Source organism: Heterodontus francisci, chromosome 6, assembly GCF_036365525.1.
Source record: "Heterodontus francisci isolate sHetFra1 chromosome 6, sHetFra1.hap1, whole genome shotgun sequence".
Classification (NCBI taxonomy): Eukaryota; Metazoa; Chordata; class Chondrichthyes; order Heterodontiformes; family Heterodontidae; genus Heterodontus; species Heterodontus francisci.
In genome coordinates, this window is record NC_090376.1 from 80,910,613 (window position 1) to 80,922,990 (window position 12,378).

The window sequence follows — 12,378 nt, forward strand, 5'->3', positions numbered from 1 at the left end:
TACAATGGACACTTCTTGAAACCTGTGCGCCCCCTTTAAAATTGCACCCTCCCCCTCCAACTGGGAATAAGAGCGCGATCCCTGTCCTGCCCTGGTACCAGGAATGGTGTCCTGAAACTGACATGCTCACCACACCGGTGTTTTCGGCCCCCCGCCCCCCCCCCCCGCCCCCCGCCTCCGTTCCTGATTTTGGTCAGCCTGTGATGTCACAAATTGCTAGTTGTTGTTCACCATGAGTAAATGAAAGTAAAGTCAACAATCCAGGGCGTGAAAGAAAGTTTAAAATTGGTGTAATACTTCATCTAGCAGTTAGTCTACAGATTAGCGTTGGCAGAGATATGGGAGAAGGATTTCTCAACTTGTGGAATGTTGCATGGGTTATGAAGGGAATGTGGAGGAAGAGGGAGGGAAGGGCAGTCTGTAAAGTCTCCACAGTATGTAATGTCTCCACAGAGTTACAAAATTTATTTCAGCTTGTTTAATAGTTTTAAATACAATTTCATACGCACCCAAACTCAGGATTGTTGAGAGCTTTTGACTAGGACTGTTAAAGAAATAACTTAAAAAAAAATTCTCCCATATATGTAACCCAGAGAGAAACTTATGTGTTTCACTTCCTTTGTGTAGAGCAGATGGAAACTTTGAAAACATTTTTCAAAATGTTAGAAAGTAAGCAATAGTGAAAACTGAAGCACAGAGTTTGCAGTAACTGTCTTGGGAGGAAATTCTTATCTTGATGTAAACAGTCACAGCATTCTTACATAAACTGCTTTTCTTTTGGCAAGGGAGGGGGAGTGAGGAAGTTTTGAATTTCTCAGAAGGGTTATAAATACTGTAATTGACAATTTCCTTTTTGTGTGAGGCAGGGTTCTTAAGTTGAATTTTTGAGTAAATTTGCTTAAATGTTGCCAGCACATACTTGAAATTCTGGAGGAAGAGACATTTATGAAATATGCCCTACTTCATCTCTCTCTCTCAACACACACTTCAAAAAAAATATTTATTCTATTGATTTTAATGGGTGCCATGCTTTTGACTAACCTCGAGGCCAAATTAAAACTGACTGACCTTTGCATCTGAACATACGAAGTACCCAGTAAATGGAGAGCTTTTAGGAGCCAGCCTCATAATTTGAAGAGAAATGGAGTAAGTACATAGTATAGAAAATGCTCTATTACCCCTTTTCTCCAACTTGAAAGACTTTGCTTCCTATTTGAAATTTGAAGGAAAATTAAAATTTGGTAACAACTAAGGAAGGAGCATTTGCCACCACATTGTTCACTTAAATTACACTTTTACGTGTGAAAACAAAATTTATGCACTAAATAGATATTCATTTGTTTGGGCTTTTGTTTTTAAATTGATTTTTTTCATATTGTCGCTAAATCCCTGGGTATAATTCTTTCAAAGTTCACAAAGGGGATAACTGGTTTACATTCTACCATTGGCAGGAAGGCCTTACAGCTTCTGAAATAGGTCTTCACACTTGTCAATCCTGCAGAAGTTATTCTGCCATAAGAGATTCCTGATAATCTGTAGCTTCATTGCATGAAGAGATTTGTATCCAGGAATGTGTCTAATTTTTGGGAAGAATAGGAATAATTTCCCATTTGAAATAGGTATCAAATTTTCATCATAAAAGCAAAATACTTCAGATGCTGGAAATCTGAAATAAAAACAAAAAGTGCTGGCACATACTCATCAGGGCTGGCAGCATCTGTGGAGAGAGAAGCAAATTAATGTTTCAGGTCAGTGACCTTTCATCAGAACATCAGATCAAATTTTCATCTTAATTATACCCTCCAGATAGGGAGTTCTTTGTACCAATTAACACAAGTGCATTTGCTAAAATTTGCTCTTTTGAATTTATATTTTAAGGTGACTATATGTTGATCAAGGGGAAGGTAATTTATTTTAGGGAATGTAACTCTGGTTCACTTTGCTTAATACTCCCAGGTAAGGTGCAGTATGGAAAAGATGCATATTAAACCTCTGTCCATTATGTCAATGAGAGTTTTCCTCTGTATATATGTTACAACATCGTAAACCTGTTGGTAAACTATTTTTGATTGTATTACACATAACGCATAGAGAAAATCTTACTTCCACGCCTCTTAACTTCAACAGCTCCAGTGTGTATTTTTCCTCATCAGTTATCTTAGTAGCCTCTGAGTAAGATCACCAATCTGTGCTCAATTGCTGACAATTTTGAGATTATCAACTCTTAAAGGTCCCTTACAGCTAGAAGAGGAAATCAGCTTGAGTTAAATTTGAATCCAGATGAATGGAATGGTAAATGGACCATTCCATTGCGATACCCAGTTCATTCTGATTTTATCACATAGGGTATTTTTAAGGTGGTTTTCACTGATAACTGGATGGAATTATGGTTTGTGTTTCATAAAGTTCCAGAATCTCATGCAGTGAACATAGTTTATGGTTGCTTTAATGAATCAAATTCTAACATCTTGAGAAGTGAGTGGACTGTGGCTCTCTGTGTTCACCTAGTCTGGGTTTCCATAGAACCATAGAAAAATTACGGCACAGAAGGAAGCCATTTCATATTGATTTAAAGGAGATAAAGGGGATTGAATAGAAAAAGCATTCTACCGAAAACATTTTTCCTCATAAAATCAGAGCGAATATTTCAGGTTCACGACTTGCCATTTTGAGCATTGTTTCTTCTCCTGTGTGATTCTCCGAGAAGCTCCTTGGATTTTCTTGCGACAACGTTTTAAACTGGTATGGGGCCAAAGCCTACAGGTGCATGGCCTGTTTTTTTCAGTGTGCGGATCCTTTAAGTTTTTTTTGCACAGCCTGGCACACGTGCTATTTCTCACAGAATAAGTCCTGTGCAGTACCTTTCAGGCTACTGCGCAGGTTTCGCAGGAACATTGTTCTCAACCTACTGTGGTTGACTTTACATTCAGTGCTCGTTCTGCCCCAACCCTATGGATGTCTTTCATTTTCATCTCCAATGTCCACTTTAAGCCTTGTTCAATGCCCTGCGATATTTATTTTCTGTGAGGCACACCATATACATGCAAGCTTTTGTCTTTTTTTCAACACTGCATTGTTTGATTAGATTATCTGCAAGGAAACAGGAACATAAGCCAAAGGGAGTAGAACTGGAAGAAATGTGTGGACTCTGCTGTTGGGTCTACAGCTAGGAAAATGCATTAATCAATTTTTTTTTCGTTCATGGGATGTGGGTGTCGCTGGCTTGACCAGCATTTATTGCCCATCCCTAACTGCCCTTGAGAAGGTGGTGGTGAGCTGCCTTCTTGAACCACTGTAGCGGTTTGATACATCTGAGCGGCTTGCTAGGCCATTTCAATAGGCATTTAAGAGCCAAACACATTGCTGTGGATTTGCAGTCACATGCAGGCCAGACCAGGTAAGGGCAGCAGATTTCCTTCCCTGAAGGGCATTAGTGAACCAGATGGGTATTTACAACAATTGATAATGGTTTCATGCTCACCATTAGACTAGCTTTTTTTAAAAAAATTCCAGATTTATTAATTGAATTCAGATTTCACCACCTGCCATGGTGGGATTTGAACTCATGTCCCCTGAGTATTTGCCTGGGCCTTTGGATTACTAGTCCAGTGACATTACCAGTATGCTACTGTCTCCCCATAATACTGGAGTTTCACAGCCCATGTAAATTTGCTAGATATTGACTTATGCCTGTTTAAAGTGAAAACTGCATTTACTTGCTATGGTTGAGGCATCATGACAGACCTCATTGTATGAATTATGTGTAAGCTGGAATGTTGATCTCTGCCAAGATTCAAACCATATAGATTGCAGACAAATAGCAACCAAATTACAGGGTAGCTCTGCCTGCTCCCCTACTTTGATGGTTTAAGGAAGGAGAATGGGTCTAATGCAGCGGTGTCCGACCTTGTCGTGTGAGGCGCCACATTACAATTTTGCCCTACAAAGGGGGCCGGTGAGCAAATTTCAGAAAGCTAAAGGCTTTGTAAAATTTTCTTACTATTAACCAAAACAATAAAAAAGTGCATTTTTGTGAACAAGCTTTAACTGAGAAGGCTAATAACCAACTTTCTCGTTACTGTGTTGAACACTGATTTCATGAGATATCTGGCATTATTTTTGCTTGCACATGTAGTCAGTGTCTGTCCCCAGACTTAATGTAGCAATGCGGAGTATACCGGATAGATGTCCATCTGTCAGGAATTATCTTGATCTTTTCCTCTCACCTCTCTGTCCATCCCTCTCGCCTCTCTGTGTCCATCCCTGGTGGAAGAGGTGGTGGAGGCAGAAACCCTCAATTCTTTTAAAAAGTACCTGGACATGCACCTGAAGTGCTGTAACCTGCAAGACGATGGACCAGGTGCTGGAAGGTGGGATTAGATTGGGCGGCTAGTTTTTTCAGCTGGCACGGACACACTGGGCTGAATGGCCTCCTGTGCCGTACTTTTTCAATGGTTCTATGTCACCAGGACAGAGTGGGATGCCCCCGAGGATACTGAGGGAAGTAAAGGTGGAAATTGCGCCAACAATCTTCCAATCCTGCTTAGGTACAGGGGTGGTGCCAGAGGACTGGAGAATTGTAAATGTTAGATCCTTGTTAAAAAACGGGTGTAAGGATAAACTAAGCTAGGATAAACTACAGGCCGTCAATTTAACCTCTGTCGTGGGAAAGCTTTTAGAAACGATAAAATGGGGACAGAAGTGACAGTCATTTGGACAAATGTGGATGAATTAAGGAAAGCCAGCACAGATTTCTTAAAGGCATCTAACTTGCTTGAGATTTTTGATGAGGTAACAGAGAGGGTTGATGAGGGTAACGCGATTGATGTGGTATATATGGACTTCCAAAAGTGCCACATAACAGGGAAAGTCAAAGCCCTTGGAATAAAAGGGACAGTAGCAGCTTGGATACAAAATTGACTGAGTAGCAGGAAACAGACAGCAGTGGTGAATGGTTGTTTTTCAGACTGAAAGAAAGTGTACTGTGGGGTTCCCCAGGGGTTGGTACTCTGACCATTGCTTTTCTTGATCTCTATTAATGACCTAGACCTGGGTGTGCAAGGCACAATTTCATAATTTGCTGATGACACCAAACTTGGAAGTATTGTGAATTTTGAGGCGGATGGTGATCGACCTCAAGAGGACATAAAAAGGCTGGTGGATGGGCAGACAAGTAGCAGATGAAATTTAATGCAGAAAAGTGTAAAATGATACATTTTGGTGGGAAGAATGAGGAGAGGCAGTATAAAACAAAGGGTGCAATTCTAAAGGGGGTTCAGGAGCAAAGGGACCTGGGGGCATATGTGCACAAATCACTTCAGGTGGCAGGGCAGGTTGAGAAAGTGGTTAATAAGGTGTATGGGATCCTGGGATTTATAAATAGAGGCATAGAGTACACAATCAAGTTCCCTCATTGTACAGACCCAGAGAGTCCACATATTCAGAAGATGGGTGGACCACTGAGGAAGATAAGTGTCCTTCAGCTCAGCAGCCACAACAGGAGGGACAGCATTCTCCACAGCCACATGCCACTGGCCGGATCAAACCAGATGACCACAGGGCAGCACCTAGAAGAAGAAGGCGATACCCTGAGCACTGGGTCTACAGGTCAAAGGTCAGCTTCCAAGACACCTCCGAGCAGCAGTGCCACTGAATGCGGCGGCTCTCGCAGCAGATGGTTGCAAACCTTATGGGCTCTTTTGGAGGATGACTTAAGGCCAATATGAGTAGGTGGCTACCCATTGCCCGTGGCAGTTAACGTGACCACAGCCCTCAATTTCTTGCATCTGGTTCATTCCAGGGATCAGCTGCTGACGTATGTAGGATCTCGCAATCTGCAGCCCACACATTTATCAGCCAGGCCACTGATGCATTGTTTGTGAGAGCTTCCGATTGTATCGGCTGTGAGACTGAAGTGGCCAGCCAAGTACAGAGGGCTGTCGGCTTTGCCTTTCTTGTTGTATTTCCACAGGTCCAGGGCATTGTAGACTGCATCAATGTGGTGATCAAGGTGCCATCGGAACAACCAGGTGTTCTTATCAATTTGAAGGGATTCCACTCCTTCACTGCAAGTGTGTGCAAAATTTCTAAGGAACTGCCATGACGTGTTCATCCTTTAGCATTCTCAGGTCCCGCAGCTCTTCTCTCCACCAGCATGCCTTAGTGGATGGCTCCTGGAGATGAGGTATACCCATTCTGACCCCAGTGAGGAACCCCACAACAGAGGCATAGGTAAGGTACAGCTGGAGCCATCTTGCCACCAGGTCCAGCCATCTTGTTGATCTCCGGGGCATCCTCTTCCATCGCCGTCAGGATGACCATGAATGCACCTCCACCCCAGCTTCTCTGTCTCTCCCAGCAGTTGTAGGCTGTCTTGTCCTGCAATAAGAAAAGGCAGAGTTAGGGCTGTGAGGTGTTAAGAATGAAGTTAAGATATTTGAGAGGGATGACCCTGGGGTTGGGGAGTGAGAGGGCAACAGGTTGTAGGTGAGTGTTAGTGCTTGTCTGTTGAGATGGAGACTTGAGGAGGAGCCTGGGGGGGAAATGAATATATGTGGCAACAGAGTGCATGGCTCAGATAATAGCTGAGCAGAAGACTGGAAAGGAGGTGAGAGAGTGATGACTGTCAGCTGGGAGTTGCAGAGCACTTGCCTTGCTGGACCTCAGGGGGCCATTTAAACATTTACGGCACTGGATCCATGACCTCCGCACCACACTCCAGCTGCTCACTTCCTCTGCAACCTCACCTCTGGAAAGAGAACTCCTTTGTGTGTCCTGACTGCTTTCAGCATTACTGTCAGGGAACCGGAGGGCAGCCTTTCCACGCCTTCTGTCCATTTTTCCTTCTCTTTATGGCCTCATACTGAGTGAATCACACCACACAGTGCTGCCACTGCGACTGCTGTGGGGTCCCTTTAAGTAGAGATCCTTCATTGCTGTTATTGAGCAGCCATCCCACCCGCTCCCCGTAATTGGACGGCAAACCTGGAGGTGGACTGTTAACTGGTTGGCTCTGGAAAAGAGCAACTGGAAGGCCCACTATTCGGTAAGTTGGGTTTGTGACTCGGAAATGGACCTGCTGCCGTTGCTCCAGAGTCTAAGGTGATAAGGTTCCACCCTCTATCTGTGTAATCTCCTGCATCCTTACAACCCCCTGTGATATCTGCACTTCTCCAATTCTGGCCTTTTTACCATCCCCAATTTTAATTGCTCCTCCATTGGTGGCTGTGCCTTCAGCTGCCAGGATCCTAGGCTCCGGCATTCCCTCCCGAAACCTTTCTACCTCCTTTACTCTTTTAAGACGCTCCTTAAAACCTATCTCCTTGACCAAACTTTTGGTCATCTGCCCTAATATCTCCCTAATGTGGCTTGGTGTCTTTATTTTATTTGTTAACACTCCTGGGAAGTGCTATGGGATGTTTTACTATGTTAACAGTGCTATATAAATACAAGTTGTTATTTTTTTTTATTTAGAGATACAGCACTGAAACAGGCCCTTCGGCCCACCGAGTCTGTGCCGACCAACAACCACCCATTTTATACTAACCCTACAGTAATCCCATATTCCCTACCACCTACCTATACTAGGGGCAATTTTATAATGGCCAATTTACCTATCAACCTGCAAGTCTTTGGCTGTGGGAGGAAACCGGAGCACCCGGCGAAAACCCACGCGGTCACAGGGAGAACTTGCAAACTCCACACAGGCAGTACCCAGAATCGAACCCGGGTCCCTGGAGCTGTGAGGCTGCAGTGCTAACCACTGCGCCACTGTACCGCCTCTGAATGAAGATTAATCACTGTGCCAAATTGCTGCACACAATGTTTATATTCTGTGTAGACTCTCTTTCCGATTCAACTTCTGATACAATTTGCCCCACGCAGCGCTAACTTTTTCATCCACCTCATTACAAGTAAGTTTTTAAAAAAAACTTCCCTTTGTTCACAATCCAGCTCATCCACAAAGATAGTCGGTGTTTATTTGCAGTAATGTGTTGGTATGCAATCACTGCACTCAAAGTCTTTTTTTAATTGCTGGAAGTATAGGTTTGCATTTGAGTGACTGAACCAAAAGGTAATTCATGAATAAAATATAGGCAAAGAAGATTGTGAATACTCAAGATGTTGTTGTTATAGAACTATTTTGCTTTCGCCCTTCAAAATGAATGATTTTTGGTTAACTGTAAACAGTCACTGAACAGGAAATTTCTCTGAGGCTGACCTTGTCATATGCAGGAAAGTTTTATTGCCTATTCATTTGCTTGCTTGTTTTCTACATATCAGAATTTTATGCCACTCCCTTTGACCTAATGAAGTTATCACAGCCGTTAGATGCTTATCCTTTGTCAGCTTGTAATGGGTCCAGGTGGCCTCTTCTCTCTCTCTTTTCAGAAAGGAAGCTATACTTGTTGTGTTAATCTTCTTAGTGACACGGAACACATCAAGTGTGCAGTTTCTATCAAGAATCTGTGGTACCAACCTTTCAAGGGCTGCGGATTCGCTTTGTATTTGAATGGCTTTGACATGTGGTGGGGTTGTATAAGTACCAGTGTATTAAAAAGATCTCTTGCTTGTGCAGAAAGAAAAGCCCACACATCAGTGATTCTCAATAGAAAAAAGAAGCTTAACTGGATTCACAGACTACTCTGTTTGGCTGCTGAAACATCCTTAAAAATGTTAGTGGGAAGACTGATGAAAGAAAGCAATTCCAAGGAATACAAAAGCTTGTATAACATACTCCCTCCCCTTTTCTGTTGCGGAGGGTATGTAAGAGAAATAGAGCTTGAAGTTGCTATGGATGTTGGATAATTTAAGCGAGTTCACATCAGCCCCATTAAGATTAGCTGCCATTGTATAAGGAGTGTTCTGCCCTCAGACAGGTGTATAATTACTTGTGTTATGTTACTTAGATTCAGTAGAAAACAATTGTTCTTCTGTTTTCAGTTGCTGCATTTACTTGGTGTGACCCTTCTTCATGTTCCGTTTGTTTTTAGTTGTGAGGTTGCCTATGTCATAGTTACAATTAAGAAGAACCAATGAACCTTAAATTAGACAAATCTGGGAACATGACCTTAAACATACAGTCGTGCTTTTTGTGACCTCATGTGCTGTGTATTAACTTCTAAAGAGCTGCAATGAGAATACTTAACAATGAAATCCTATTGTAAGTCCCAATCAGTTCACCCTATTTTCTTCCTTTTCGTCAATTCATGCTAATGTATATTGTCCATCCTATATCTTTATGGAAGTTATTCAAGAACTAACTGATGATGACGACAAACTTCCCTTCTTGGTGAGGCCTAAGCATGATTGCCTGCCAGTCAAGATTTGTATTCAGATTTGTACTTTTAATTGGGTCCCTATAATGGTTACATTTATAGATATCTTTCTGTGTCTAAATTGAGAACATTTTAACTTCAATTATGATGCAGAATAATTTTGTGTATTTAGCAATGTGCAAAGTTACAGATATATGCAGATGAGCATTTATTCAAATTATTTTTAACTGACTTAAAAGTTTAATGAAAGTTGTTACCTTAATCCATTCCAGAGAAGTTAGTTATTAAACTGTCAGAAAATCACTTGTTCAAAATGACAGCATAATTTCTGTAGGTAAATGAATTTTTAAATCAGAAAAAAAATTAAGTTCTCAGGAGGTCCCAAAGTGGTCTGATGGTTTATAACAATAAATACGTGGAGTACTGTATTTTTTAAATTAACTAGTTGAATCATGACTTGTTCTTCATATTGTTCAGAAATGTGAACATTTATCTTGTAGTTGCATTGCTTCTCTCCACCTCCCATTTCATCTTCGTCTTGCTTCAAGAAACCAAATCTAACGGGCATAGGTTGCAAGTTGAAGTAGGAAAGCTAGCTAAAATATAACAAAGATCCAGCATAAAATATTATAATGTTTCGGTGCCCCATTATAGAAGGAACATTAACTGTACACAGCATGGATTCACCTGGATGATGCCAGGGATGGGGAAGACTTGATATATATGAACTATTTCTACTGAAGCATAGAAGGCTCAAGAAAGGTTTTTAACATATTGCCCAGAGTTTCCAATTGTCATAACTGAAAGTCTGTCAGCGCTCACCGTTATTACTGGGTAAAACTGACAGCAACTTCTGGCATCGGCATATGCGCAATTAAATGTGGGAATCCAGAAGTTGCTGTCAGAAATAACCCGTTCCTCTACCGGGTGTTTTGGTCTTCGATGATTGAAAAAGCATAGAAATCATTGTTAAGACGCGAACTTCAACTAATTATCCACTATTCTCACTGTAAAGACCGGTATAAAAAGTCAAGCCTTGTTCTATCAGGAATAACTGAATTTTTCATGGCCTAGTAAGTCATAGTGATGAACAACCTTTCTAGCCCTGAAAGTGTCGAAATCTATTCCTTCAAAAAATAATTTTAAACTCTGCAGTTTGAAAAAAAATAATTATATTTGTGTTTTGCTATTTAAGTTTCAATTTTTTCCCCATGTATTTGTCTTAATTCTTATTTCATTTTCTGTACACTGATTTAAATGTGATTTCTGTTCTCAGCTTTTTATTTCCAGCTTTGCCTGTGAGAATTCTTCAATATAATTTGTTGTTCAATTTCCCTGCTGCCTTTCCTGTTCCTTGGTGCCACAGAACTCCTGCAGAAGGGGCGAAATTCAAACTGACATTGGAATGAAAAGGGGAAGTCTGTGCTCTGGAGCCTGCTAAAACTTTGTGGGAAGCTTTTTTCGAGGTCAGAGGCGAGCCCTGTTCCTTTGCCACTGACAGCAAAATCTAGGCCATTATAGACTTGGAATGAATAGGAAAATACTTTTCCCTCAGGTTGGGAAGTCACTAATGAGGTGTGAACAATTTAAAACTGTCAGCACGAGAGTGAGATGATGTTTGGAGAACTTACTTTATGAAGAATATCGTTGGAGTGTGGAATGCTTTTCCATGTGGAGTAACAGTGGCAGGAACTATTGCATTGCATCTTTTAAGGGTAAAGTGGATAAATATTTGAGAAAGGAAGATTACAGGGTTATGGGGAGAGTGCAGAACAGGTGGATTAGTCCTAAGAGCATTCTAGATGCATAAAAACATAGATCTAAAATTCTGCCATCTGGGCGAGAGCCAGTTTTTCTGTTGAGGGGAATCTGGCCCTGTTCATTTGAGTTCCTTGTTGGTCTTCATAGTCAAGTTGGACTCTCAGACCTTGCTTATGGAGACTGACTCTCCACTATGAATGTACAAGCAGGAGAGCAATACGTGCTGTTGTTCTTCTGAAACAGGATGAGGTGTCTGGCACAAATATATAAGTACCTGTATCCTAATTAAGAGTGTTCTAATAATCCCTGGTGGCTGCACTATGATAGGGAATGTTACTATCATTGTATGTGTAGTTCTAGAGTCGTTAATCAAGTTTATTTTAGTGGGAGGGGAATGGAAATTTTAAAAAGTTTTTATAAAATACGTAAGATTTCTGGAAAGTGTTCGTAGCAACATGCAGGGGGGATTATGAAGCTTTTAAAATCTGGTTTATCCTTCACCCACTGAACAATCAGAATTTCAAAAAAAAAACTTTTCTCATCATTTAAGGGCAGACATGTGTACAACATGAGAATTTTCTTGCTAAGAAGGTTGTTTCTAAGACATAATTAAAGTGCCTACTATTGAAAAGTTGCTGAGTGCCGTGAGTACTATTTTAGAATGGTACCTATTAAATATATGTGCATTCTTAAAATTGTCTTTCTTTACAGGCAACTGAGAGTATATTTCGAATGGCTTTAACAAGGGGTCTTGTCACACCAGTTAAACATGGAGAGGTGAGAATTTATTACAATATCTGTCTATTATCATTGAAAATTAAAATTTAATTATTTTCATCTGCCAAAGATGTTGCATCATTAACTAAGATAAATTATAAAGCAAAACTCAAAGTGGGTAAAACTAATTACCCTCGATTTACACAGAGGGGTGGGGGAGTGTTAATAATGTTAGAAATGAGGAATATGACAATTTGGGAGTGGCATTTTGATTTTCAAGATTTTAAACCCTTGCCTGACCTTTTTCTGCCTGATGGGGATAGTGTTCAAATCAAGGCCGTGGCATCCTCAACCATTATGTTGCAGACTTTTGTGTGATCATTTCATGTATCTAGTTCACCGACAGTTTATGTGCAGCATGTCTTTAATTCAATCCTATATGATCAGAATTACTTTGGTTTCCAACAAGAGCAATGAATATGAGCTGTATCGAAAATCCGACAGGCAGTAAATAGATGTAGCCACATTTTATGGACTAGGTTGTGTTAGAGCATGAAACATTTCTGTAAAAATGATGTGGTGGCTGGCTTTCCCAGGGTGAATTCAATTGGGTATCATTCTT

General features: G+C 41.0%; 1 protein-coding gene across 2 annotated transcripts in view; it reads left to right on the top strand.

Annotated features, from left to right (window-relative positions):
* The window catches only part of tmem135 (transmembrane protein 135), a 568,932-nt gene that overhangs the window by 213,163 nt on the left and 343,391 nt on the right, over positions 1-12,378 (top strand). The window contains exon 5 of one of the 2 annotated variants that reach the window (XM_068033973.1): positions 11,751-11,816. The exons of the other annotated variant lie outside the window; for it this stretch is intronic. Within the exon in view, the coding sequence (XP_067890074.1) occupies positions 11,751-11,816 (66 nt within the window). The remainder of the gene's footprint in view (positions 1-11,750; positions 11,817-12,378) is intronic. 2 annotated transcript variants of the gene reach the window in all.